The sequence below is a fragment of the Pseudonaja textilis genome, chromosome 1 (genome assembly GCF_049901715.1).
Source record: "Pseudonaja textilis isolate UNSWEBS1 chromosome 1, rPseTex1.2, whole genome shotgun sequence".
Lineage (NCBI taxonomy): Eukaryota > Metazoa > Chordata > Lepidosauria > Squamata > Elapidae > Pseudonaja > Pseudonaja textilis.
The window spans coordinates 318,864,738-318,892,714 of NC_141990.1; the positions used below are offsets into that span (position 1 = coordinate 318,864,738).

At 48.2% G+C, this 27,977-nt stretch overlaps 1 protein-coding gene across 1 annotated transcript; it reads right to left on the bottom strand.

The window, feature by feature from the left end:
- Nucleotides 1-4,618: 4,618 nt before the first annotated feature.
- Nucleotides 4,619-26,204, bottom strand: SIRT6 (sirtuin 6). The gene is made up of 8 exons (XM_087922601.1): nt 26,023-26,204; nt 22,796-22,923; nt 20,458-20,640; nt 17,719-17,778; nt 15,042-15,137; nt 10,574-10,654; nt 7,981-8,104; nt 4,619-5,693 (listed from the first exon to the last, which is right to left on the bottom strand). Exons 1-8 carry the CDS (start codon nt 26,086-26,088, stop codon nt 5,382-5,384), a joined length of 1,050 nt encoding a protein of 349 aa, XP_087778727.1. The 5' UTR covers nt 26,089-26,204; the 3' UTR covers nt 4,619-5,381.
- Between the last annotated feature and the right edge of the window lie 1,773 nt (nt 26,205-27,977).

Sequence of the window (27,977 nt, forward strand, 5' to 3'; positions counted from 1 at the left end):
TGTCTGGAATACTCTACCTGACTCTGTGGTTTCTTCCCCAAACCCCAAAAACTTTAACCTCAGACTGTCCACTATTGACCTCACCCCTTTCCTTAGAGATCTGTAGGGGGCGTGCATAAGTGCACCAACGTGCCTACCGTCCCTGTCCTATTGTTTCTTTTATTTTTCTTATATGTACCCATTTCATGCATTCATAACTATGTTTATACTTATACCTGTTATCTTGTAAGCGATTGACAAATCAAATCAATCAAATCAAATCAAATGACCCTCTAAAAGGATGCAAATGTAAATGACCAGCGGTCTGCAAGGAGACTGATGGTCATTTGCATCTGGAGGGTCATTGAGACCACTTGGAAGTTTATCTGTATCCATTTGCACCACTCAGATGACCCCGAGGACACAGATAAACCCCCAAGTGGCCTCAACGACTCTTTAAAAGGATGCAAATAACCAGCTGTCTGCAAGGCGTACATAAATCCTCCCGTTCTCCACCATGCAGTCAGAGCTGAAGAAGCTTCTCAGATGGGAAGTGAAACATCTTCCAAGAAAAGCTAGGAAGTCCAGCTTCCTCTTCAAAAAAGCACCTTTGGGACGAGACCGGCTGTAAATCAAGGACTTCCTGTATAATAGCCAGCTTGGGGGGGGCTGAAAACTGCTGTTCTTTTAGAGCTGCAAATTTCCACCAGTAACAACCTAGCTGCCGCCTTACTCACAAAGATCGCACAATTGTTTCCTCTGCGTGCAACAATCTTGTTGCTTCACTTTTGATGGTGTTAACGGGACAAGATCCGCCCTTGGCCAAGACCAAACCAACCTTGGTTGGTGGTTGTCGGTAACCACGAGTCACCCGCCTTTCTTCCTGCCCTTCCCCGACTCACTTAACCCAACGGTTAGGTTATTCTGGACTGGTTTTATTTTTATTCATGTTTTTAATTATTTTTTAAAAAAGCTGCCATCTGATTCCTTGGCAACGTGAGGCGCTGATCACACGGCGCGAAACCCGTGCCGGGCCAGGAAGCGAGACAGAAATTTCCCTGCAGATCGCTTGCCGATTTGGTCTGTGTTCCAAAATTAACACGGCGGGTCACGCCTTCGGAAGCCCGGCAAGATCCGGGATCAAAGCAGCCGGGAAGAAAAGAAAGAGCCGAGGTTTATAACTGGAGAAGGAAGATTTTTTTTCTCCTTTTGATATCTTCCTTTGTCTTTCGCCGCAGCGTTGGAAACTGACTAGGAGCTGCAAACAGGCACTTGAGGCCAGGCGGAGGATTTGCTAAAGACCAACCTGCTCGTGCCAGAAGGCAGATTGTGTTGCATTTTGGATCAGGCAGGCAGAGAAGATAACAGTACAAAAAAATGACATCCAACCCTTCTCCTTTCTAGCCCTGATGATGTTAGCTAGTTCGGTAATGAAACGTCTTTTAAAAGAACCAGCTAGCTCAGGGAGCACCAAGGACCCCACAGAGAAGGGTGGTGCCCCCTGCCTTGTCCTTGACATACGACCACAATTGGACCAGAATTTTGGTTACTAAGTAAGGCAGTTGTTCAAATGACGTCAACTCATCCCCCCCCCATTTTACAACCTCTTCCTGTCATTAAACAAATCACTGCAGCCATTAAGAGACTTTTAATTTTATTTCAATAAATAAATAAAGACTATCATCAAAAGGAGATGTGTTTCTGTATGAACAAATATCGATTAATCATTAAAAGAACAGAAAAAGGATTGATTGGAAGGTTCTTTAATGTCAAGCTAGCAGCCGCAACCACCTTCCATCGCATACATTTAGTCCTTGGCTTACGACCGTAATTCAGCCCAAGATTGATGTGGTTTCAGTGAGACATTTGTTAAAGGGAATTTGGCCCTTTCAAGACCTTTCTTGCCACATTCGTTAAGCGAATCCCTGCCGTTGTTAGTTACATGGTCATTAAGTGAATCGGGCTTCCCCCGTTGATTTTGGCTGGCGGGGAGGTCGCAGAAGGGGAGTCACGTGACCTCAGGACGCTGAAACCGTCGTAAATAGGAGTCACTGGCCAAGGGTTGAGTTTTGGATGGGACGCTGCAACGGTCGTAAGGGTGAGAAACGGTCATTAAGTCTTGCCTTCCCCGTTGATTTTGCTCATCAGATGGTCGCAAAAGGGGACGTCATCATCCCCCGGGACACTGTGACCGTCGTAAATACAAGTCAATTGCCAAGCATATGAATTTTGATCACGCAACCCTGGGGATGCAGCAACAGTCATTAAGTGTGAAAAACTGAAGTCATTGTCATTTTTTTTCCGGTGCTGTTGTAACTTGGAACGGTCACTAAGCAAACCGTTGTACATCGAGGACTACTGTAGTTGCAACTTCGCCTTGAGGTCTTTTATTGCCCCTTCCCCACCCCACCTGGAAAAACGCAGGCAATCCTCAACTTACGACCACCGTTGAGCCCCAAATTTATGTTGCTAAGTGAGACGGTGAAGTGAGTTTTGCCTCATTCTACAACCGTTCTTGCCCAAGTGAATATTACTGCAGATGTTAAGTTAGGGACACGGTTGCTAATTGAACCCCCACCTATCCTCGGATTTTGCTTGTCAGCAGGCTGAGAAAAGTGATCCCAGGACTCTGAGACACCCTGACCGTCACCCATTCAGGCAGTCCTTGAGTTATGACCACAAGTGTTGAGCCCAAAATTGAGGTTGCTAAGTGAAACATTGGTTAAGCGAGTTTACCTTGTTTGACGACGCACACATCCTTGCCACCATTAAGTGGATCGCCACGTTGTTAGGGATACAGTCGTTAAGTGAATCCGTTGACTTTGCTTGTCAGGTCGCCAAAGGGGGAAATCACGCTCACCCCCTGGGGACACTACACACCGTCATAAATCCGATTCAGTTGTCCAGTGTCTGAATTTGCATCACCTCTTCATGGGGAGGCTGCAAAGGCCGTAACTTTGGGAAAAAAACAGTCCTAAGCCACATTTTTCGATGCCATTGTTAAGTTTGGACGGTCACTAAACAAACTGCGGTTGAGGACTGCCTGTATGAACCGGTAGCCAAGTCTGGATGTGTTGTGGTTAGCCGGCAGCAGGCGCGGACGGCTGAGAAGAATGATGAGGGGCCGGGACCATCCGGGAGTGGACTGCTGCCTTCAGAGATTGTGGGGGCTGGCAGCAGCAATGAGGAGTTTCCCGAGGAGCCTGTGCCAAGTCTGTGTGCACGAAGGATTACTCGGAGGAAAGAACAGTTACAGCAGCACAGGCATCTCGGGAAGGTAAGGCTGCGAGGTAATGGCCCCTTCCTCAAGAGGATAAAAGCCAGGTTTGATAAAAGTGTTCTTTGCAGAAAGCAACGAAGCTCTGAAGCTCGACGGGTGGACATCTTGTAAATTAGTTCTTATCTCAGCCTTTTCTCGGTAAAGCATTCGTTAATAAACCTTAAAACGGCGGGGGCTGCTGGCTTTGTCTGTGTTTGCTCTTTGGGAACCCGGTTTGGGTCAGAACAGGATGCTGCAAACGGTCCTAAGTGTGAAAAACGGCCGTAAGTCCATTTTTTTCCCCCCTAGCGCCGTTGTTACTTTGGTCACTCAAAGGAGGAGATTGTGGAGTTGCTGGGCAGTTTTTTTTTTATTATTCCGAGACAGAAGAAACAAGAAGACGCTTATTCTCCTCACCCCGACTTTCATTTTATTAATTAGCGAGCACAGACACACAAGACACACACACACACATATTCCTATGACTGGGAAATTGCACTGGGAAATAAGATGGGGGGCTTCCGAGAACGAGAAAAAATTCCTATGCGTGACTTCATTTCCTCCCCCTCCCACACCCCCCCCCCGGAAAAAAGAAAGCAGCCGTGGCGTCTGAGGGGGGGGCGGTGTCCCAGGTATCACCCCCCCCAAAAAAACCCTGGAACACTGGGGACCCTCCCCCTCAATTTGCATTCCTGGGATGGGCTGACCTGAGAAGTGAGGGAGCGGGGTGGGGGCGGGTGGGGGGGCGCACGGCCTGGAAGGAAGGGCCCGCGCGCCCCCCCCCTTGTGGGGCACAGCTTTGTAGAGAACCCTGACGCTATAGAGACAAAACGGACACGTGGCTTAAGGGACGCCCTTTCCTATTCTAAACGACTCCCGCAAAGGTCGTTGTTTCAAACGCTCTTTTCTTGTCCTCCTCCTCCTTCGCGGTTTATCGGGAAACAGAGGAGGACGACGAGAGCTCAGCGTTGGCGAACCAAGAGGCGGGTGCGGGGGTAGCAGCAAAACCAGTGGACCCGTAGCTGAGAATTTGTGGGGGGTGGGGGTGTCAGTGGAGTCGGGGAAGGGAAGGGGAGAGGACCGAGGAGAGGAGGGAGGGAGGGAAAGAAAGGAGGACAAAGAAGGGTGGGGGGACAGGGAACAAATGGATGAAAGAAGGAAGGGAAAGAGAGAAGGGAAAGGGGAGATGATGGAGGGGAGGGGAGGAGGAGGGAGGGGAGGGGAGAGAAAGGGGGAGAGAAAAGAGAGTTGACCACTTGAAGGCTTGTGGACTTCAACTCCCAGAATTCCTCCTCTCAGTCAGGTTACCTCAGGAATTCTGGGAGTTGAAGTCTACAAGTCTTAAAATGGCCGACGTTGAAGGGCCCCCCCATGTTAGACCAGGGGTCTTCAAACTTGACAGCTTTAAGGCTTGTGGACTTCAACTCCCAGAATTCCTCCTCTCAGTCAGGTTAGATCGGGAATTCTGGGAGTTGAAGTCCACAAGCCTTAAAATGGCCAACCTTGAAGACCCCCCTCCCATGTTAGACCAGGGGCCTTCAAACTTGACAGCTTTAAGCCTTGTGGACCAACTCCCAGAATTCCTCCTCTCATTCAGGTTACCTCAGGAATTCTGGGAATTGAAGTCCACAAGTCTTAAAATGGCCGACGTTGAAGGGCCCCCCCATGCTATACCAGGGGCCTTCAAACTTGACAGCTTTAAACCTTGTGGACCAACTCCCAGAATTCCTCCTCTCATTCAGGTTACCTCAGGAATTCTGGGAGTTGAAGTCCACAAGTCTTAAAATGGCCGACGTTGAAGGCCCTTGGAGTAGAGAGAGGGAAGAGAAGAGGAGGGGAGGAAGATGGAGAAGGGAAGGGACCCCCGTCCCTCAATAGCACCCAAGAGGCATAAAAAGAGGACACAAGCCATGTTTCCTGGCCTGTCCCATGGAAAGAAGGCTAACTGACTCGCCTTCTTCCAGAGACAGAAAATCTGGGCTTCAACATTTCAGGGAAAGACGAAAATCGCACACAGAACCCGGAGGAAGACCATTGTCAAAAAAAAAAGAAAAAGAAAAAGAAAAAGTCAGGTAGAAACGCCCAAGGCCAACGCTGGTTTTCGGAGAGATCCCGGGCAGCAGCCACGCGGGGATGGCGCCCGTCAAGTGGGCAACGGCTCCAGCTTCGGCCGCTTCACCGGGACCGAGCCGCCATCCAGCAGGCAGGATTCCTGTTTCAGCACCGCCGCGTGTCCCAGGGCTTCCCGCACGCCGTTCCAGCGGGGCAACGGCTCTTCCTTGCTCAGGAACGGCAAGTCCGTGCCAGCCTTGGCGAGCGGTTTGGGCTCCTGCGGCTCCGCGCTCTCCACCACCAGAGGCCCCGTCCACTCCGGGATCTCCAGCCCGAGGAGCTTCATGAGCTTGGTGATGACCTCGTCCACGTAGCCGTGGATGCGCAGGTCCGCCTGCTTGTCCTGAGGGCCAGAAAAAGAAGGGCCAAAGATGTGACGCGGGACACAGAACGAGGAACAAGGGTCTTGGCGTGGCTTCTGGGCCCAATCCAAGGTGTTGGGGAAGGGGGAGAAGAAGACAGAGAGGAGGGGAGAGGAGAGGGTAATGAAGAGAAGAGCGGAGGGGGAGGACAGGAGAATTGAGAGGGGAGGGGAGAGGGAGGACAGGCGTGGAGAGTTGAGAGGGGAGAAGATGAGAGGGGAGGGGAGAGGGAGATGACAAGGAAATGGAGTGGAGAGGGGAGAGGAGTGGAGTGGGTAATGAAGAGAAGAGGGGAGAGTGCAGGAGATGGGGGTGAAGAGTGGAGAGGGGAGGGAGAGAGGACAGGACAGGAGGGTGGAGAGGAGAGTGGAGAGAGTAATGAAGAAACGAGGGAAGGGAGAGGAGATGGGAATGGAGGGGAGGAATGAAGAGAAGGTGACAAGGGAGGGGAGAGGGGAGGGGAGAAGAGGGAAGTGGAGAGGACAGAAGAGTGGAGAGGACAGGGGAGTGGAGAGGACGGGTGTGGAGAGGACAGTGAGGGTGGAGAGGAGAGTGGAGAGAGTAATGAAGAAACGAGGGAGAGGAGAGAAGAGGAAGTGGAGAAGACAGGGGAGGGGAGAGGGGAGGGAAGAGGGTTGTGAAGAGGGAAGTGGAGAGGACAGGGGAGTGGAGAAGACGGGTGTGGAGAAGACGGGGAGGGGAGGGAAAGGGGAAAGGAGATGGGAGTGGAGGGAACAAAGGAGTGGAGAGGCGAGGGGAGAGGAAAGGGGAGAAGAGGGAAGTGGAGAGGACAGAAGAGTGGAGAGGACAAGGGAGTGGAGAGGACGGGGAGGGTGGAGAGGAGATGGGAACGGAGGTGAGGGGAGAGGGGAGAAGAGTGGAGAGGACAAGGGAGTGGAGAGGACGGGTGTGGAGAGGACGGGTGGAGAGGAGAGGGAAGAGGGTTGAGAAGAGGGAAGTGGAGAGGACAGAAGAGTGGAGAGGACAGGGGAGTGGAGAAGACGGGTGTGGAGAGGACGGGGAGGGGGGGGGGGAGGGGAAAGGAGATGGGAGTGGAGGGAACAAAGGAGTGGAGAGGGGAGTGGAGGGGAGAAGAGTGGAGAGGACAGGGGGTGGAGAGGACGGGTGTGGAGAGGACGGGGAGGGTGGAGGGGGAGGGAGAGGGGAGAAGAGGGGGTGGAGAAGACAGGGGAAGGGAGGGAAGAGGGTTGTGAAGAGGCAAGTGGAGAGGACAGAAGAGTGGAGAGGACGGGGAGGGGGAAGGGGGAGGGGAAAGCAGAGGGGAGAGAGGAGCAAATCTGCCTTCCCCCATTTATTCTCTTGGTCGGAAGCTGGCTGGGCAGGTCACAAAAGGGGGGATCGGAGGACCTAAAGACGGGGTGCTCACCACAGGAGGTGGCCGACAGGGCAAGGAGGCCTCCCCCCTGTCCCATCCCTCTCTCCTTGGCTGGGGTTCCATCATTGTTTGTCAAGTTTTAAGGACTTTTTCTATTTCTCTTTTCCCATTCTATAAGCTGCCCAGAGTTGCCCTACCGGGAAGACAAGCGACGTTATAAATTCAACCAATCAACCAACCAACCGCAAAGAGGCCGAAGAGACATCAAAGCGGTAGAGAGCCAACGGGGGAGATAACCCAGGCTGAGACCAAGGGGGGGGGGGTGTCAAACGCGTCATTAGCCTGGAGTCTCTCCGCTCCTGCCCCCACCCTTGAAATCCACGGACTCTTTTAATCTGTGGCCAATTTGCCTGGACCGTGAGTAGATCCGATCCCGGTGTGTACAGATAGCAGGAAATAAGAGTAGGCCTAGAGGTGGAGCTCTCTCTCTCTCTCTCACCTCACAATCAGGAGGCCGTGAGTTCGATCCTAGGTAGGAGGCAGCTATTTCTCTCTCTGGGCACAATGAAGATAGATCTACGGAACAAAATTCCTCATTGGCAACGGGAAGGGCATCTGGCCAGGAAACACTCAGCTCCATTCAGTGGCCAAGACTCCACCCCGCAGAGGTTATGGGGGTCATTCATATAGCAGGAAATAAACTCGGGAGTAGTTTTGAACTCTCTTCTGCCTCCTGGTTTCTTGCACCTGACGGGCAAATCACTACAGACCTGCCTTCCTCCTCCTCCTCCTCCTCAACTAGCCAGGTCCTCTTCCAGCCCAAGAGCATCCTGGCTTGTCGGTTTATCTCCGCCTCCTTTTCCCGACCGAAGGGGAAACGCCCCAGAGGAGCAGAAGCGTGGAAGGAAGAGGGTCTTCTGGGGCGGACTCACGTGCTTGGTGGGCTGCAGGTTCACAATCACCAACTTCCCGCCTTTCTTCTTGGTCAGCAGCGGAAGGTCCCCACTGGGCTTGATCTGCAGCGAGGTCCCCAGGGTGATGGACAAGGAGGCCCTCCTGCAGGCAGAGGAGAAATCAGCCCCGGGGACCCTTTTCAACGGGGCACGCGGAGCGGAGGAGAACGGAGGGAGTCTAGCAGCTTAGTCTGCTGCTGAAGGAATTTTACCACCCCTCCTGTTAGGAATAACAAGGTTACCTAGCGTAGTTTGGGTAAAAGAATATATATAAACTATGATTGTAAGTTTAAGTGTGTGTCCCTTTAAACTGCAAAGCATGTAATTTTGGGTGCGGTTGTGAAACCGCCATAAGAGGGAGCAAGAGAACCTGTCGGATTGCTGACAATTCCTGACGACTGATGGATTGATGGTTTGCTAACTGCGTGTTTTCTCTACTGCTGAGTTGCTGAAGGAAGAAAGGAGGTTTGACTTCTTCATATCTCTACTGCGAGGAGATATATTACTGGACTGATATTTGTAAGTTTACTGACCTCTCCTTTTTCGACACTGGAATTTGCAAATGAATAATCCCTGGACGGACTGAACTAAGTGAATGATATATGGACTGTTTTGACTATGCTAAAACTCTTACTGGAATAAACTATTTAACTAGCACGGTGTATCTGTTTTACTGAGTGTAAGCTACAAAAAACGTTTATCTCACATATTTTGCCTGCCTGCCTGACTGCCGTGCAGATTCTGCTAGGGTGTCTCCCTAACACCTCCCTTGATCTGCCCCGCCTGTGAAAATCATCAAAGGTGGGATACAAATTAAATATTAAGGAATTTCAAGGAAGGTCTGGTTGTTGTCTGGTAGCAGCTGTGTCTTCTTGTTATTTTTGAAGAAAATATGTGAGGGGCACCGCTGTGGGCGCCATGGGGCTCAGGGACCACCCATTGGCTCTGCTCTCCCTAGTTTGGGTGGGTAAGGCAGTGAAATTTTGTGGAAAGGAGGCGGAGGAGGCCTGCATGGCCCCCTGGGTGCTCTCTGAGCTGGGTGGTTTTCTTGCAGATGTTTCATAAACCCAACTAGGCAGCGTCATCAGTGCTGGAAGTGGGAGAGGTTTGTGGAGAGGAAGAGAGGAGGAGGAGGAGGAGGAGGAGGAGGAGGAGGAGGAGGAGGAGGAGTTGCTCTCTGTTAATATACCAGTGGCTTGCCCCAACAGTGTTGCCTGATTGGTTAGCCTATTGTTTTTTCTTTGCGAGACCCCTCACATCCTGGACATAAACGGTTTCAACTCCTATCCTCAAAACGAGGCTATGGAGCCCTGCACACCAGAACAACGAGACACAAGGACAGTTTTTCCCCCGAAAGCCATCACTCTGCTAAACAAATAATTCCCTCAACACTGTCCAACTGTTTACAAAGCCTGCAATACTGTCACTATTAACCTTCTCATCACTCCTTATCACCCTTCCCCTCCCACTTGGGACTGTAGCACTGTAACTTTGTTGCTTGTATCTTTATGTTCTATATTGACTGTTTCCTAGTATGATTTGATGGCTTATTTATACCCTGTGACTGTCATTAAGTGTTGGACCTGATGATTCTTGACTCTTGACGAATGTCTCTTTTCTTTTATGGACACTGAGAGCATTTGCACCAAGACAAATTCTTTGTGTGTCCAATCACACTTGGCCAATAAAGAATTCTATTCTATTCTATTCTATTCTATTCTATTCTATTCTATTCTATTCTATTCTATTCTGTTCTGTTCTGTTCTGTTCTGTTCTGTTCTGTTCTATTCCTATTCTAATTCAATATATTCTATTCTATTCTAATTCAATATATTCTATTCTATTCTATTCTATTCCTTATTCGTTCTATTCTATTCTATTCCTTATTCATTCCATATTTTCTATTCTATTCTATTCCTATTCTATTCTAATTCAATATATTCTATTCTATTCTATTCTTTATTCCAATAGTCTATTCTAATTCCATCTCTTCTCCTCTCCTCTCCTCTCCTCTCCTCTCCTCTCCTCTCCTCTCCTCTCTTCTATTCCTATTCTATTCTCTATTCATTCCAATATCCTATTCCATTCCATTCCATTCCTATTCCTATTCTATTCTATTCTATTGTTGGTCTGAGTTGGTAATTCCTTGGAGCATTGTTTAATACTTGACAACCTGTATATAAACAGAGAGCCAACCCCACTGTCTTCGAGCACTGATGGTGTTACCTAGTTGGGTCATGAAATGTCTGCAGGGAACTACCAAGCTCAGAGAGCACCAAGGACCTCATAGCGGCCCAGCTTCTCCTCCTCCTCCTCCTCCGTTCCACAAACCTCAGTCCCTTCTAGCTCTGATGACGTTACCTAGCCGGGTCACGAAACGTCTGCGAGAAAACCACCCAGCTCAGAGTGGCCCAGTTCAATCCTGAGCTACACAGGTTCTCTTCTCCTGGTGACCTTTTCCAAGTGGTTTGTGAACCCCGTCGGTCTTCACCTTGGCTTCCTCAACGGTGGCTTCCGCCCACCCCTGTGGATAGATTCGGAAATTTGGAACCGGTGTTGTGGAAAAACTGACCTGCTGGCTTCGGAGGCCAAATTGAGATCCCGGTCCGGCAGGGAGTCCTCCCAGTCTAAGATGGTGTCCATTAACTTGCCTCTTTAAGGAAAAAAAACACAAAAAGGCACAATGATCAAACCAACGGTGAACGGGAAATAAAAGCGTTTTTTAAAAATACTTCCCCTCCCTCCCAGAGTTTTGGGGTGTATTTCTACCCTCAGGAGTCCCAACCTCCCCCTGTCCCCCTTCCTCTTCCTCCAGAGAGTTGGAAGACGTGAATGAAGACCCCCAACCCACATCTTCCAAACTCCAGCGGACAGGAATTGGAAGGGCCTTGTTAGGAATAACAAGGTTACCTAACGTAGTTTGGGTAAAAGAATATATATATATAAACTATGATAGTAAGTTTAAGTGGGTGTCCCTTTAAACTGCAAAGCATGTAATTTGGGGTGCGGTTGTGAAACCGCCATAAGAGGGAGCAAGAGACGCTTGCTGGTTTGATGGATTGATGGTTTGCTAACTGCGTGTTCCCTGCTGCTGAAGGAAGAAAGGAGTTTTTGACTTCTTCATATCTCTACTGCGAGGAGATATATTATTGGACTGATATTTGTAAGTTTACTGACCTCTTTTTCGACACTGGACTTTGTAACTGTACAATCCCTGGACGGACTGAACTAGTGAATGATATATGGACTGTTTTGACTATGCTAAAACTCTTACTGGAATAAACTATTTAACTAGCACGGTGTATCTGTTTTTACTGAGTGTAAGCTACAAAAACGTTTATCTCTCATATTTTGCCTGCTTGCCTGCCTGCCGTGCAGATTCTGCTAGGGTGTCTCCCTAACAGGCCTTTTATGAAAAGCAAGCAGCTCACAAAATAAAAGACAGGGAGGATCTGATCTTGGGAAGGAGGAATAGACATGGATTCCATGGGATTTTGTTTTTTTTTCCCCCAGGAAGTTGGACAGGTGGCTTGGATTTTTCCTGTTTGGCCCACCGGAGTTTGCATCCGATCTCTGGCTCATTGATACTGATCAGGGATCTGCCAAACCCCAGAGCAATTCTGGGACTTCAACTCCCAGAATTCCCCAGCCAAAGAGACCTCTGCTCTAGATCAAGGTAATCCTCAAGATGGAACACAGGTCATTTAGTGACGGTTTGAAATTGCAATGTCCCTGGGAAAAAAGGGGACGGATGACCATTTTCACCCTTATGACCGCTGCGTCCCACAAGATCCAAATCCAGGCGCTCGGGCAACCGACTCGTATTTACGACAGTTTGTGGTCTCCTGGGGGGGGGGGAAACACGTGATCCCCTTTCGCGACCTTCGGAAGAGCCCCGTCAACAGGGAAAGCCTGGTTTTCGCTTAACAACCACGTGAGTAACAACTGCGGGCATCCGCTTTAAGGACGGTGGCAAGAAAGGTCGTAACAGGAGGCGAAACGCACTTTTAAACAACGTCCCGCTTTAGCAACGGAAAGCTTGGTTGTGAATGGCCCGTTGTGGCCGTTGAGGGCTACCTGTAGTCCTTGTTTAACAACGGCTCGAAGTTCAAGCTACAACAGATCAGCCTCCCCCAAAGGCACTTAACAAAGGTACTTTGTAATTCCCGGGGTCTACGCCACACGCCTCCCCAGGGTCCTGTGAACGCATTTGGGGTGTTCGACAACTGACCTGCGTTGATGGCCATTTGCAGTCTCCAGTTGAGGGAATTTTAATGGGCCAAAGGAAAGGAAGAATACGACGACTGGGGAGGGCCAGACTGAAGGACCACGGGGGACATCAGAGCATCGTCCGTTATCTCAGGGTCTGCCCCAAAGAGGAGGACGAGGGGGCCGTCAATCTATTCTCCAAAGCCCCTGAGGGCAGGATAAGAAGCAATGGACGGAAATTAATCGAGGAGAGAAGCAACCTTAATTATAATGAAGTATAATAGAATTATAATTAACCAGTGGGACTGCTTTGCCCGCCAGTAGTTATGGTTGCTCTATCACTGGAGGTTTGAGAAAGAGATTGGACAGCCATTCGTCTGGAATGGCATAGGGCTGCCCCAAATTTGGAGCAGGGGGCTGGACTAGAAGACCTTCCAGGGACCTTTCCCAGCTTTCTTCCGGCAGACAATGAAGGACTGAGATGGGTGCAAATTGAGCAGGGACTGTTAAAGACAACCCATCTTCTCCAGGGTTAGGATTCCAATTTTTTTTTAACAACCGGTTCTGTGGGCGTGGCTTAGGTGGTGGGTGTGGCTTGGTGGGCATGTGGCTGGGTGGGCGTGGCTGGGTGGTCATGTGACTGGTTGGGTGTGGCCATCTCAACATCACTCACATCGAGGCATGCATCTCCTCGCCTGGCCTCTCCTGACTGTGGGGATGCTGCAATAGTCGTAAGTGTGAAAAAGGGTCATAAGTCACTTTTTTCAGCGCCATTGTAACTTTGAATGGTCACTCCACACAAGCAAAGTACCAGCAAAGGAGGGAAAGAAAACTCCAGAGACGTTCCTGAGACAGGAAGTCTAGTCCTGCCAAGAATGGAATAAGGGTTAACGGAGAGGCAGTTTCTGTAAGCAACACCAGAATGTTTCCTTCCTGCCTTCCTTACAGGATTAGCCCTGTAATTTCTTCTAACAACCGGTTCTCCGAACTGCTTAGAATGTTAACAACCGGTTCTAAGCGAATAGGTGTGAACTGGTAGAATCCCACCCTTGATCTTCTCCCTGCCTTTTTTCTAAGCAGCTCCCTCTCCACAAAGGATCCCCAAGTTGCTATTAGTAATCTTGTCGAGATTTAATGCCAGCTGAAAGCATTTAGGCTGAGAGGGGTTTCCACACACCCCTTCCCGGGTGGGAGTGGCAGCTGTGGGGTGCAATGGCCACCCATTAAGCACCCTGCCCTCCATAACAGGCATTTTGCTCCCAAATACGAAGGGAAGTGGGGACTCCCGGCATGCCCCCCACCCCCGGCCTTTGACTGATACTATTAAACCACTTTTAAACCAGTTTTTAACCAATTAACCAGTAGAAAAAGCTTGCCTTCATTTGTTAAGTGAGTTTTGCCTCATTTTACCAGCTTTCTTGCTCCAGTTGTTAAGTGAATCACTGCAGGGTTTTTTAATGTTTTTTTTTTTTGCAAACATGTCAATGCGTCAACAGTGTGTCACCCGAGTGACATACATTTTGATACCAATGAGGTAGTATTGATCATATTTGTTTCATTTAACAAGCTTGTATAATTCTAATAATAATAATAATACACGTATTTATGTGTATTATATATTTAAACAAGCTTGATACCGGTGCTTCGCTATGAAACTATGTGGTCAGGCTATTTTCGGGGAGGAAAATAAGGAGAAAAAAATTCTGTCTCTGCCTAACCAGCATCCATCTGGCTAGCATCCCGCTAGCGGTATTCATCTGGCTTGCGTCCTGTCAGTGTGTGAGAGTGTTGAGGACTGTTTGGAAACTGAAACAGTATTGGAAACTGAAACAGTGAGCAAGGAGACAGCAAGGAGCCTGGGCATGGCTTAGCTCAACTGTTCTGTACTAAAGCTGCTTGGTGCTGCTATGAAAGTAAAACTGAAACTCCTCTCCTCCGCTTGTGTTTTGCATTTGGAAGAGATTTCTTTCCAGGTTGGGAGGGGGAGTCGAACTCTTTAGCATCACAGCGTGTTAATAATAATCATATAGGAAATTCTAATGCTCTGAGGGTCATTTGGAAAAATCCTTTCTTAGTGAGCAGCTAGAAGCCAAGAGGAAGATACGGGCCAAATTTCAAGTTCATAGGCTTTATGGCTCTGGAGATTTTGTGATGATGCATGAGGGGGTCTTTCGCTTTTATATATATATAGATTCTATAATCTTTCATTATTTAGATATTCAGCATTTCACGGTGTTATTTTTATGCCAATCACCCTATTCTAAATGTCATAGGATTAATCCTATTTTATGGATCGATCACAGCAGTTGATAAGTGAGTAACTCGGTTGTTAAGTGAATCTGGCTTCCCCGTCGATTTTGCTTGTCACAAGATCGCAAAAGGGGACCACGTTGCCCTGGGATACTACAACCGTCGCAAATATGAGTCGGTTGCCAAGTGTCTGAATTTGGATCGCATGACCACAGGGAGACTGCAAAGGTTCGTAAGTGTGAAAAACGGTCATAAGTCCCGTTTTTCCAGTGCCGTTGTAACTTTGAACCAGGGGTCCCCAAACTTGGCTACTTGAAGGCTTGTGGACTATGCTGGCTGGAGAATTCTGGGAGTTGAAGTCCACAAGCCTTCAAGTGGCCAAGTTTGGAGACCCCTGCTTTGAAGGGTCACTAAACAAAGCGTCGTAAGCTGAGGGCTACCTGTCATTAAGGTATCAAACGGGCTGCATTCACACCGCATGGCCAATCAATGAAACCGTCTTTATGTGACGAGACTGGGGTGTGAACGGGGCTCATCCTTTGGGAAGGAGTCATGGGGAGGCAGCCGTGGGGCGTACGCACCTGCAGGATCGGAGCCCTCGGTGTTTGGAGACGTCGCAGAGCCGGCCGGTGGGTTTGAGTCCCATGGTGCCCACAACGGTATCCCTCACGTATTGCCTTAAAAAAACAATAGAATAAAAAGAAGACACGCCGGTGGCAATGATAACCAGGCCTTGATTTATTCATTGGTATTTATTTCTTTAATTTTGTTTCCCGTCTTTTATGATTTTTACAAATAACTCAGGGGGGGGCGAACAAATCCAACACATTTTCTTCCCCTTAGTTTCCCCAGAAGAACCCTATGAGGTGGGTTGGGCTGAGAGAGAGGCACTGGTCCTGAGTCATCCAGCTGGCTTTCATGCCATGCCTTAAGGCGGGACTAGAACTCCCAGTCTCCTGGTGATTGGCCCAAAGTCCCCCATGAAAGTGGCTCTCATGCCTTAAGGTGGGACTAGAACTCCCAGTCTCCTGGTGATTGGCCCAAAGCCCCCCATGAAAGTGGCTCTCATGCCTTAAGGTGGGACTAGAACTCCCAGTCTCCTAGTGATTGGCCCAAAGCCCCCCATGAAAGTGGCTCTCGTGCCTTAAGGCGGGACTAGAATTCCCAGTCTCCTGGTGATGGGCCCAAAGTCCCCCATGAAAGTGGCTCTCGTGCCTTAAGGCGGGACTAGAACTCCCAGTCTCCTGGTGATTGACCCAAAGTCCCCCTTGAAAGTGGCTCTCATGCCTTAAGGCGGGACTAGAACTCCCAGTCTCCTGGTGATTGACCCAAAGTCCCCCTTGAAAGTGGCTCTCATGCCTTAAGGCGGGACTAGAACTCCCAGTCTCCTGGTGATTGGCCCAAAGTCCCCCATGAAAGTGGCTCTCATGCCTAAGGCGGGACTAGAACTCCCAGTCTCCTGGTGATGGGCCCAAAGTCCCCCATGAAAGTGGCTCTCATGCCTAAGGTGGGACTAGAACTCCCAGTCTCCTGGTGATTGGCCCAAAGTCCCCCATGAAAGTGGCTCTCATGCCTTAAGGCGGGACTAGAACTCTCAGTCTCCTGGTGATTGGCCCAAAGTGATCCCATGAAAGTGACTGTCATGCCTTAAGGTGGGACTAGAACTCCCAGTCTCCTGGTGATTGGCCCAAAGTCCCCCGAAAGTGGCTCTCATGCCTTAAGGCGGGACTAGAACTCCCAGTCTCCTGGTGATTGGCCCAAAGTCCCCCATGAAAGTGGCTCTCATGCCTTAAGGCGGGACTAGAACTCTCAGTCTCCTGGTGATTGGCCCAAAGTGATCCCATGAAAGTGACTGTCATGCCTTAAGGTGGGACTAGAACTCCCAGTCTCCTAGTGATTGGCCCAAAGTCCCCACGAAAGTGGCTCTCATGCCTTAAGGCGGGACTAGAACTCCCAGTCTCCTGGTGATTGGCCCAAAGACCCCCACGAAAGTGGCTCTCATGCCTTAAGGCGGGACTAGAACTCCCAGTCTCCTGGTGATTGGCCCAAAGTGATCCCATGAAAGTGACTGTCATGCCTTAAGGTGGGACTAGAACTCCCAGTCTCCTAGTGATTGGCCCAAAGTCCCCCACGAAAGTGGCTCTCATGCCTTAAGGTGGGACTAGAACTCCCAGTCTCCTGGTGATTGGCCCAAAGTCCCCCATGAAAGTGGCTCTCGTGCCTTAAGGCGGGTCTAGAACTCCCAGTCTCCTGGTGATTGGCCCAAAGTCCCCCATGAAAGTGGCTCTCGTGCCTTAAGGCGGGACTAGAACTCCCAGTCTCCTGGTGATTGGCCCAAAGTCCCCATGAAAGTGGCTCTCGTGCCTTAAGGCGGGACTAGAACTCCCAGTCTCCTGGTGATTGGCCCAAAGTCCCCCATGAAAGTGGCTCTCACGCCTAAGGCGGGACTAGAACTCCCAGTCTCCTGGTGATTGGCTCAAAATCACCCAGCTGGCTCTCAGGCCTAAGATGGGACTAGAGCTCCTAGTCTCCCGGTCTCTAGCTTTGCTGCCTTATCTAGTAGACTAAGTGGGAAGCATTGCTGCCATCCACATCTTGGACCGAGGGAGGGGACTACGCATCAACAGCTCCCAACTCGGATGAGCGTCTTCTGCTTCCAGGGGTGGGAACCACCGTCTCTTGGCCTGAGTCCCTGACTTGTGGCGAATTGACATCCTGATAGGCCGCTGAGATACTTTCACTGGGATGGGGAAGATCCAGATTCTCCTTTTGACTAAAATTAGGGGAGGATGTCTTGCTAAGAGAGAGGAGGACTACGCTGGCCTAGAGGTGGAGCTCTCACGTCACAGTCAGGAGGATGTGAGTTCGATCCTAGGTAGAGGCAGATATTTCTCCCTCTGGAAACAACAAGAATATATCTGCTGAACAAAACTCCTCACTGGCAACAGGAAGGGCATCCGGCCAGTAGAACACTCTGCTAGCTCCGTTCAGTTGCCTAGACTCCACCCCGCAAGGGATTATGGGGTGATTAAAAGATGATGATGATGCCTTTCTAAGAGAGCCAACCCAGGCCACTAATCACCATGGCAGAAATCCTGCAGGGTGGTGTCCCGCTTTAAGAATGCTGAGCATCCCTGGTTAAAAAATAAATAAATCACTGTGATTAAAAGCCACGTTTGTTTTTTCAGGCACGTAAAAGCAGCTGGAAGGGTGTGTGTGTGTGTGTGTGTGTGTGTGTGTGTAATTAAAGGAACATACTTGCCACATTTCATGCATTCCTCTACGAACATGTTCCCGTGCAGTTCTGCCAGCTTGTCCCTAGAGCGGAGACATGAAGAAAAAGCGCTGGATGGCGAAGATCAGATGCCCTAGAACAGGGGTCTCCAAAGACCCCAGAGCTGCCCTTCTCCTCCTCCAACCCTTTCTCCTCCTCCTCCTCCTCTGATACTCTCTCCTTCTCTTTCTCCACCTTCCCCAACCCTTTCTCCTTCACTCCCTCCAATGCTTCCTCCTTCTACTTCTTCACCACTCTTTCTCCTCCTCCTTCTCCAACCTTTTCTCCTTCACTCCCTCCAACGCTTCCTCCTTCTACTTCTTCACCACTCTCTCCTCCTCCTTCTCCAACCCTTTCTCCTTCACTTCCTCCAATACTTCCTCCTTCTACTTCTTCACCACTCTTTCTCCTCCTCCTTCTCCAACCTTTTCTCCTTCACTTCCTCCAACGCTTCCTCCTTCTACTTCTTCACCACTCTTTCTCCTCCTCCTTCTCCAACCCTTTCTCCTTCACTTCCTCCAACGCTTCCTCCTTCTACTTCTTCACCACTCTTTCTCCTCCTCCTTCTCCAACCCTTTCTCCTTCACTTCCTCCAACGCTTCCTCCTTCTACTTCTTCACCACTCTTTCTCCTCCTCCTTCTCCAACCTTTTCTCCTTCACTTCCTCCAACGCTTCCTCCTTCTACTTCTTCACCACTCTTTCTCTTCCTCCTTCTCCAACCCTTTCTCCTTCACTTCCTCCAACGCTTCCTCCTTCTACTTCTTCACCACTCTTTCTCCTCCTCCTTCTCCAACCCTTTCTCCTTCACTTCCTCCAACGCTTCCTCCTTCTACTTCTTCACCACTCTTTCTCCTCCTCCTTCTCCAACCCTTTCTCCTTCACTTCCTCCAACGCTTCCTCCTTCTACTTCTTCACCACTCTTTCTCCTCCTCCTTCTCCAACCTTTTCTCCTTCACTTCCTCCAACGCTTCCTCCTTCTACTTCTTCACCACTCTTTCTCCTCCTCCTTCTCCAACCCTTTCTCCTTCACTTCCTCCAACGCTTCCTCCTTCTACTTCTTCACCACTCTTTCTCCTCCTCCTTCTCCAACCTTTTCTCCTTCACTTCCTCCAACGCTTCCTCCTTCTACTTCTTCACCACCCTTTCTCTTCCTCCTTCTCCAACCCTTTCTCCTTCACTCCCTCCAATGCTTCCTCCTTCTACTTCTTCACCACTCTCTCTCTCCTCCTTCTCCAACCCTTTCTCCTTCACTCCCTCCAACGCTTCCTCCTTCTACTTCTTCACCACTCTTTCTCCTCCTCCTTCTCCAACCCTTTCTCCTTCACTTCCTCCAACGCTTCCTCCTTCTACTTCTTCACCACTCTCTCTCCTCCTCCTTCTCCAACCCTTTCTCCTTCACTTCCTCCAACGCTTCCTCCTTCTACTTCTTCACCACTCTTTCTCCTCCTCCTTCTCCAACCCTTTCTCCTTCACTTCCTCCAACGCTTCCTCCTTCTACTTCTTCACCACTCTTTCTCCTCCTCCTTCTCCAACCTTTTCTCCTTCACTTCCTCCAATGCTTCCTCCTTCTACTTCTTCACCACCCTTTCTCTTCCTCCTTCTCCAACCCTTTCTCCTTCACTCCCTCCAATGCTTCCTCCTTCTACTTCTTCACCACTCTCTCTCCTCCTCCTTCTCCAACCCTTTCTCCTTCACTCCCTCCAATGCTTCCTCCTTCTACTTCTTCACCACTCTTTCTTCTCCAACCCTTTCTCCTTCTCCTCCCTCCCCCTCCACAGGCCCTCCTTAACTGACGATGTTCCCTAGTTTGGGTAACGAAACCCCTGCAAGGAAACGGCCAACCATCAGAGAGCACCAAGGACTCCACAGTTTCCTTCCTTCCATGCTAGAAAAATTTGAATTCCAATGCCATCTCTAAAACCCAGCAGCAGGGGACAACAGTTTTCTCTCCATTCTCTCCCTTCCCCAAAGTGAAACTTTCAAGAGCCCAATCCTGAAAAAAATGAACATTTCACTTCGGGGAAAGTGAGAGGATGAGGGTTAGGGTTAGGCAGGGTACGGCTGGCTCAGGAATTCTGAGAGTTGATTGCCACAAGCCATAAAAGGGCCATTGTTTCCTGATTGTTCCCTGATCTAGGGTGATTTGTTGGAGAAGACCTGGCTCCACACACCATCGGCTGCAACTTTTCTTTAATAAAAAAGAAAGAAAGAAACATTTTTAAAAAGTTAAGTTATAAAGTATTATAAAATACAAAATACAAAAGTGAAGAGCAGCGAGGAGGCAGGAGAAAGAGGAAAAGGAAGTGAAGAAAGATAGGGGAAAGAAAAGACAAGGAAGCACTGACTTCTGACTCTCTCTGTTTGCAGTAGAATAGGGCATTAGCATCAAATCACAGCTTTTGGTTTTTCCATAATAACACGAACAAGCCATTTCTGTAAAGACCTATCCATCTAATCTAGGCTTCCCCCCAAACTTGGCAAATTGGCATAGCTGGCTGAGGAATTCTGGGAGCTGAAGCCCACAAGTCTTAAAAGTTGCCAAGTTTGGAGGCCTCTGATCTAATCGGTCAAACCCAAAGTCAAGAGTTTCATTCTTTTCCACATCGAGCCCGAAATTTGGAGGCTGTTTCCACAAAAGAGGCTTCTGGTTCTTTTCTTTCAACCCGAATGGCCGTTTTTTTGCCCGTTTCAGCCGTCCCATTTCAAGCAGGTGAGCGTTTACCTGGGGAAGCCGGACCTCACGTGAAGCCCGTCAATGTTCTGGCTGACCAGGAAGTGCAGGATGCCCACCCGGTGGAGCTCCAACAGAGCCATGTGCGTCTTCGAGGGCCTCGCGTTCTCAAAGGTGGTGTCAAATTTGGGCACCAGGCCCCGCTCCTCCATGGTCCACACCCCATTTGGGCCTCTGCACCAAGGAAGAGAAGCACAGTGGGTCCTCCACTTACAACGGTTCATTTAGTGACGGCTTGAAGTCGCAACCGCACTGAGGGAAAAAAAGTAACGTAAAGTCCATTTTCCACACTTTGAGACCATGGCGGTCACATGATCAAGATTCGGACGCTTGGCCGTGGACTCCTATTTATGACAGTGCCCCAGGGTAAGGGTGATCCCCTTTTGCGACGTTCAGAGGAGCCAAATCACTGGGGAAGGCAAGACGCGCTTAACGAGCACGTGACTGACTTAAGAACTTAACAACGGTGGCAAATAAGGTCGTAAAATGGGACAAACTCCACTCAAGGGCTGTCCTGCTTAGCAGCAGGAAATCTGGGGCTCCATTGTGGTCATACCTATCAATGGCATAACTCAGGGCTACCTGAGGAACCCTCTCGCCTCAGACCGACCCGATGACACCAAAAGGGCTAAGGAATTTCGGCCAGCGGGGGTGCAGTTCCTGCCCTCTGCAGCATTGTGCCCCTGGAGGTGATATTTCGCCTCACCCCAACTTCCAAAACGGCCTTGAAAGCCTGGCTCTGCTGGTTGGCCTTGGGGTTCTGGAGAAGGATCCTGGATTAAACAGAAGACACTCCACCCTCCTGCCACCCCATTGCAGGCTCCCTTCCTCCATCTTGGGCAAGAAAACTTAGGCAAGTAAAACCCAAAAGGACACATACAGACTGGGTGAAACCAGGCTCAATAGCAGGAACTGGGAGGGGGATCTTGGGAGTCTTAGTGGACAACCAGCTAAATAGGAGCCAGCCGTGTGCAGCAGCAGCCAAAAAAGCTAATGCAATCCTAAATTGTATTAACAGAGGGATACAATCAAGATCAAGGGAGGTACTAATACCACTCTATAAAGCCTTAGTAAGGCCACACCTAGAGTACTGCATCCAGTTTTGGTCACCACACTATAAAAAAGATATTGAGACTGTAAAAAAATACAGAGAAGAGCAACCAGGATGATGAGGGGACTGGAGGATAAAACATACAAAGAATGGTTGCAGGAACTGGGTCTGGCTAGTCTAGTGAAGACCAGGGGAGACAGGAGAGCATCTTCCAATATTTGAGGGGCTGCCACAGAGAGGAGGAAGGGGAATCAGTCTATTCTCCAAGGCACCTGAAGGCCAGACAAGGAACAATGGATGGAAACTGATCAAGGAGAGAGATTCAACCTGGAAATAAGGAGAAACTTTCTGACAGGGAGAACGATCAACCCATGGAACAGAAGTTGACCATGGAAGCTGTGGGAGCTTCATCCCTGGAGGCTTTCAAGAAGAGACTGGACTGTCAGAAATGGTGTCGGGTCTCCTGCTTGGGTGGATGGGGATTGGACTAGATGACCTACAAGGTCCCTTTCAACTCTATTATTCTGAATCTGTGTCTTCATTGGAGACAATTAGTCTAATGTTATATTGACGGTTTTACCATATTGTTTTTATTGTGTTGTAAGCCGTCCAGAGTAGTGTCACAGCGAAATAAGCAACATATAAATTTAATAAATAAAATAAGAAAAAAAAATCCAGCTTTGAACCTGGTAAAACCAGCTGCAGAAAGAATGTTCCTGAAAGATGATGACCCCCCCCACCCCCCACCCCCCATGTAGATGAGAGGAAAAAGAGGGGAAACTCCAGTTGTACGAAGAGAGAATGATTATATTTCCTTATTGTTTGTGAAAATGTCGTGGAAATAATTTCAAGGATAGGCCGTACGCCTTCAACCTGGCCTTTAATTCGATCGACTTCCTGGATGAATCATCAGAATCAACATAACCAGGAGAAATGTCTGTGGGACTAGATGACCTACAAGGTTCCCTTTCATTATTTCAAAATAGTCGCTAAATGAGGACTACCTGTATTGGATGGACTGTTCAACTATAAATCTGCAGGCTTTTTCTTGGATTCCCCGCAAATGAGACTGAGCGTTCGAGGCTTCATAATTCATCATCCGTGCACTGAGCACACCTTCCAAACCCAAAATCATGTCTTCATTTCTACGCACTGCTTCATAAGCCAAAGTGGCTCATTCAAAGCCTGCTGTTCCCATACCTGGAATCTAAAACTTGGTCTGAAAATTCCGAGTTCGGTAAAACTTGGCTTCTTATGCAGACCTGCCCATTTCCTCACCTGAAATCCGGAATCCCTGAAGCTGTGCTGATACCCGCCCCGGTGTGAAAGACCACGTTGAAAGAATTCTGGATCAAGTCAGCCAGTTGGTGGATCTTCCTCTCCAGCTCGTCCGGTGGATCGAAAATCTGAACGAAAAATCGAGGACATTAGAGTGAGCGTCGCCTGGATTGCCTAGCAGAGGTGAGAGCAAGCACTTCCAAAGGTGTGAACCCTACGCTGGGTCCAGCCAGCCAGGAATGTAAATGCCTGAGACAGAACCCACTGCCAGGTGTCCCCTGCCCAGATAAAGTCTGCCCTTGTTGCTTTCTGCTATATTAATATATTAATTATATTAATCTATATATATACAAAAGTGAAAGACCCCTCATGCATCATCACAAAATCTCCAGACCCGTAAAGCCTACAAACTTGAAACTTGGCACGTCTGTTCCTCTTGGCTTCTAGGTGCTCACTAAGAAAGGATTTTTTGAAATGACTATCAGAGCTTTAGTATTTCCTATTGTAGGAAGTTAGCATACCCCTCTCCTAGAAAAATGAAATATCCTAGGAAATATTAAAAAGGCAGAATATTTCTCCTAAAAACTTACCTCCACACACACACACACACACATTTTTGCTAATGGGCCACTACTCTGGCCTACGCCAGTCTATTTTACGTAACAAAGATCTACCCCAGGTAGAGCTATAATAGGAATTGCCCAAAGCCCTTTCATTACATCATCATCCAGCAAGGCTCAACCAAGCCTGGGACTCAGGACAGCCTACACAGTTGCCCCCGCCCATGCTGACAACCAATCAGAATACAAGTTCAAATTCAAATCCCAGCAGAGGGTATAAAACCAAGAGACACTCAAGCATGTCAGCCCTTTTTCCTTCTTTTCCTAACATCTTGAAGCATGTGATCGTCCTTTTCACTTTGAAGCTCCAAGCCACGCGGTCCTGTCCACCATTAAAACCTTCTTTCCAAACAGCCTCCATGTTTTCCAGTGTCTTTTTCCCCACTTGGAACTGAACCCAGAAGGATATTTCTTCCAACACTATATTATTATTATTAACACGCTCGGATGCTAAGGAGTTTCGACTCTCCCTCCCCACCTGGAAAGAAATCTCTTCCAAAGGCAAAACACAAGCAGAGGATTTTCAGTTTCAGAGCACCAAGCAGCTTTGGTACAGAACAGTTGAGCTAAGCCACGCCCAGGCTCCTTGCTGTCTCCTCCTTGCTCACCCAGCAAATGCTCTTTCAGTTTCCAAACACCCCTCCATTCTCTCACACCCTAACATGAACGCTAGCCAGATGAATACCGACTGATGCTGGGTAGACGGAGGCAGAATAATTTTTCCCCTTTAATTTCCTCCCCAAAAACTAAGCCCAACCACATAGTTTCATAGCGAAGCACCGGATATCGAGCTACTATTAATATACTTAGTGATACCAGGGTAAAATGCCCCCGCTTAAGTATTTTGAACAGGTTGATACAATGTTGAGTAAGTGATGGTTAAGTCTTTAGGCCCTTCTTTGGCTAAATTGAGGTTTTTATACGATGGGTGGGTGGGGGAGATCTGTTATTGTAAATGCCAATCCCTATATTATTGACGTATTCCATTATTCCATTTCTAATAACCGTTGATTAATATTGCATTTCTACGCATTGTGTCCAGACCACAGGTTGGTCAGACAAGAGATAGAATTTTTTTTTTAATGTGATATAAAAAATACGTATCCATGAAACATATATTAATTTTACTATATCTATAAAAAAATTTTTTAGGATAGATTTGGGAAGATTATATGAATAATAATACTAAGTATTATAATACCATTTTATGAAAAATAACACAAAGTAAACTATAGTTATCTCGCAAAATATGAATGCATAAAATTATTGTCAAATGTGATATAAAATTTTAATGTGATATAAAAATATGTATCCATAAAACATATATTAATTTTAATATATCTATAAAAAAATTTTTAGGATAGATTTGGGAAGATTATATGAATAATACTACTAAGTATTATAATACCATTTTATGAAAAATAACACAAAGTAAACTATAGTTATCTCGCAAAATATGAATGGATAAAATTATTGTCAAATGATTAATAATGATACAAGGGTATTCAATTTCTGATTGAGAATATGAGTTATTCTGGCATAAAATTGTCAAATGATTGATTAATAATGATACGAGGGTATTCAATTTCTGATTGATAATATGAGCTATTATGGCATTAAATTGACAAATGATTAATAATGATAGGAGGGTATTCCATTTCTGATTGAGAATATGAGCTATTATGGCATTAAATTGTCAAATGATTGATTAATAATGATACGAGGGTATTTAATTTCTGATTGATAATATGAGCTATTCTGGCATTAAATTGACAAATGATTGATTAATGATGATACGAGGGTATTCCATTTCTGATTGAGAATATGAGCTATTATGCAACCTGTAATTGATGACTATGAAATGGATGCACAAAAAAATTTGTAAACCAACCGACACACTGCTTGTATATTTAGGGAAGAAAGTTGGATGTTTTTATGTTTTGTTTATGTTTGTCTTTTAAAAATCAATAAAAAATAAAATAAAACATATATTAAGAAAAAGGAACGATAAAGGAAACCTCCCCCCGCCCAATGCTGGTTGGGGGGATTCTGGGAATTGTAGTCCATGCTGCCAAAGGAACGATAAAGGAAACCTCCCCTCCCCCCACAATGCTGGTTGGGGGGATTCTGGGAATTGTAGTCCATGCTGCCAAAGGAACGATAAAGGAAACCTCCCCTCCCCCCACAATGCTGGTTGGGGGGATTCTGGGAATTGTAGTCCATGCTGCCAAAGGAACGATAAAGGAAACCTCCCCTCCCCCCACAATGCTGGTTGGGGGGATTCTGGGAATTGTAGTCCATGCTGCCAACTTTAGAAAGAAAAATAAAACAAGCCCTGGAAGCTTCGTGGGGGAATCAGCTCCCTCCATGCCCTCCGGGGCAGCCCCTGTGCCTCAGTTTCCCCCTTCTCCTTCCGTGCCTCCGTTTCCCTCCAGGCCCGCTCAGCTTCGGGGCTCCTGACACCCCCCCCCCACCGTCCCACCCATTCGTGCCTCAGTTTCCCCCAGGGAGGCCTTCGGCCACCCTCCACGGCCGAGGGTCCCTCAGGCGGGGCCCGTTCCCATGGCAACCAGGCCTCCTCCTCGCCTTGCCGCGCCTCGCCCTCACCTCCGGGAGGCCGCATTTCCCTTTGTCCGCGTAGGGCGACAACCCCGCCGCGTAATTCACCGACATCCCGTCGCTGTCCTCGCCGCCCGGGCTACGTCTTCATCGTTTCGTTGGGAATCATTAGGGACCCCCCACCTCCACTACCCCCACCCCCTCAGCGGATAACTTCCGGTCTGGAGGGGGGGAGGTTTTGCGCAAGCGCGTTCCGCCGTGGGTTGGGTGGAGCGGTTCGCCATCTTTGTTTTGGGCAGGATTGAGAGAGCGCGGCTTTCTTGGAAAAGGGGACGAACGTCGCGGACGCCATGTTGGGTGCTGGTGTGAGAAGGGAGCCGGGGCGTATTTGGAAGCGTGGTAGAGACGGAGAGAATGTGTGCGGGGGCGTATAGGTTCTCTCGCCGGCGTCGCCATCTTTGTTTCGGGCAGTGAAGGCGGGCAATAGGGAGGGGGATAAAGCGCTCCGGGTTTGTTTGTTTTTTTGATAGGAGGGGGGGCGCGTTTGCATTGGGGGAGGGGGAGAGTTAAAACAACCCCCCAAAATAGGAATATGGCAGTGTTGATCAAGGTAGCAGTTTAAAAACATGCTGATCTTGGAACATCGTAATAAAAAATGTGCTTTTTTTTTTTCAAGAGACAACTGGACTTTCTGGGTTTTTTTTTCTTTTGAAGACGTTTCTCTTCTCATCCAAGAAGCTTCTTCAGCGCTGACAGGATGGTGGGGGAATGGAAGGATTTATACGCTTTGCAGGCAGCTGGTCATTTGCATCCTTTTAGAAGGTCGTTGAGGCCACTTGGAGGTTTGTCTGTGTCCTCAGATTTACCTAAGTAGTCCAACACTTGTTTGACTACTGAGGACACAGATAGTTGCCAACCATGACCTGGATGACTGAGAATCTCTACAGACATTTAGCTATACAGTTTGGGATGAGCACCCTTTGAATCGTGAGGAGAAGGAATGAATTTCCAGAGAAAAATTACAGGTTACAGGAACCAGGAGTTCTACTCAGGTGACTCTGAGGACACAGAGAAACCTCCAAGTGGCCTCAACAACCCTCTAAAAGGGATGCGAATGACCAGCTGTCTGCAAGGCGTATAAATCCTTCCATTCCCCACCATCCAGTCAGAGCTGAAGAAGCTCCTTGGATGAGAAGCGAAACATCTTCAAAGAAAAACCAGAAAGTCCAGTTGCCGCTTGAATAAAAAACACCTTTGGGACAACCATGACTTGGATGATGGAGAATCTCTACAGAATCTTAGTGTGGGTGCGAAACTAACCCAGGAATAGATGCATTCACCCAGGATAATCTTTCTGATCCTGGTTAGGTTTCCTTTGATGCTTTTGGGGAGTGGTCTGAAATCCAGCTCCTTGGTCAGCTTCAAGCTCAACTTATTGGGAGAGCTGAGAAAAAAAATATGGATCGATTCAATCAATCAATTAAGGATGTTGGGTGAACCCAGCTGTTTAAAGTGCCAGTTTGCACATGTTAATAGCCCTTTTGCCTGAAAATCTTTCCTGTTCCAGCAGGGGGTTGGATTAGATGACCTTCAAAGTCCCAAGAGAAGAACCACCAAGATTATTAGGGGACTGGAGGCTAAAACATACGAAGAACAGTTGCAGGAACTGGGCTTGGCTAGTCTAAGGAAGAGAAGGACCAGGGGAGACATGATAGCAGTCTTCCAATATTTGAGGGGCTGCCACAGAGAGGAGGAAGGGGTCAAGCTATTGTGGTAAGCAGAGCCTATTGTTTTACAGAAACTGTAAGAAGACATGCTGTGAAGAAAATACATTGTATATATTTCTAATCTCAAGAGCTAGGCTGAAGCCTGAGAATCATACGTAGGAGCTATGATCAGAGGCCTCTGCAATGCTACAAACCAGCCTTAACCAGAATTTACTGATATGATAGTAACTCTAAGAGACAACTTCTAGGACCATACAAGGAAATTCGTAAATAAGG

What these genes read in the sequence shown, in the direction of transcription:
- SIRT6 (XM_087922601.1), bottom strand. Translation starts at nt 26,088, where the DNA reads ATGTCGGTGAATTACGCGGCGGGGTTGTCGCCCTACGCGGACAAAGGG. An exon ending in CGAGGGCTCCGATCCTGCAG is followed by an intron (nt 10,655 to 15,041) that starts GTGCGTACGCCC and finishes TTTTCCTTAAAG; the next exon opens with AGGCAAGTTAATGGACACCA. An exon ending in TTGGCCTCCGAAGCCAGCAG is followed by an intron (nt 8,105 to 10,573) that starts GTCAGTTTTTCC and finishes CTCTGCCTGCAG; the next exon opens with GAGGGCCTCCTTGTCCATCA.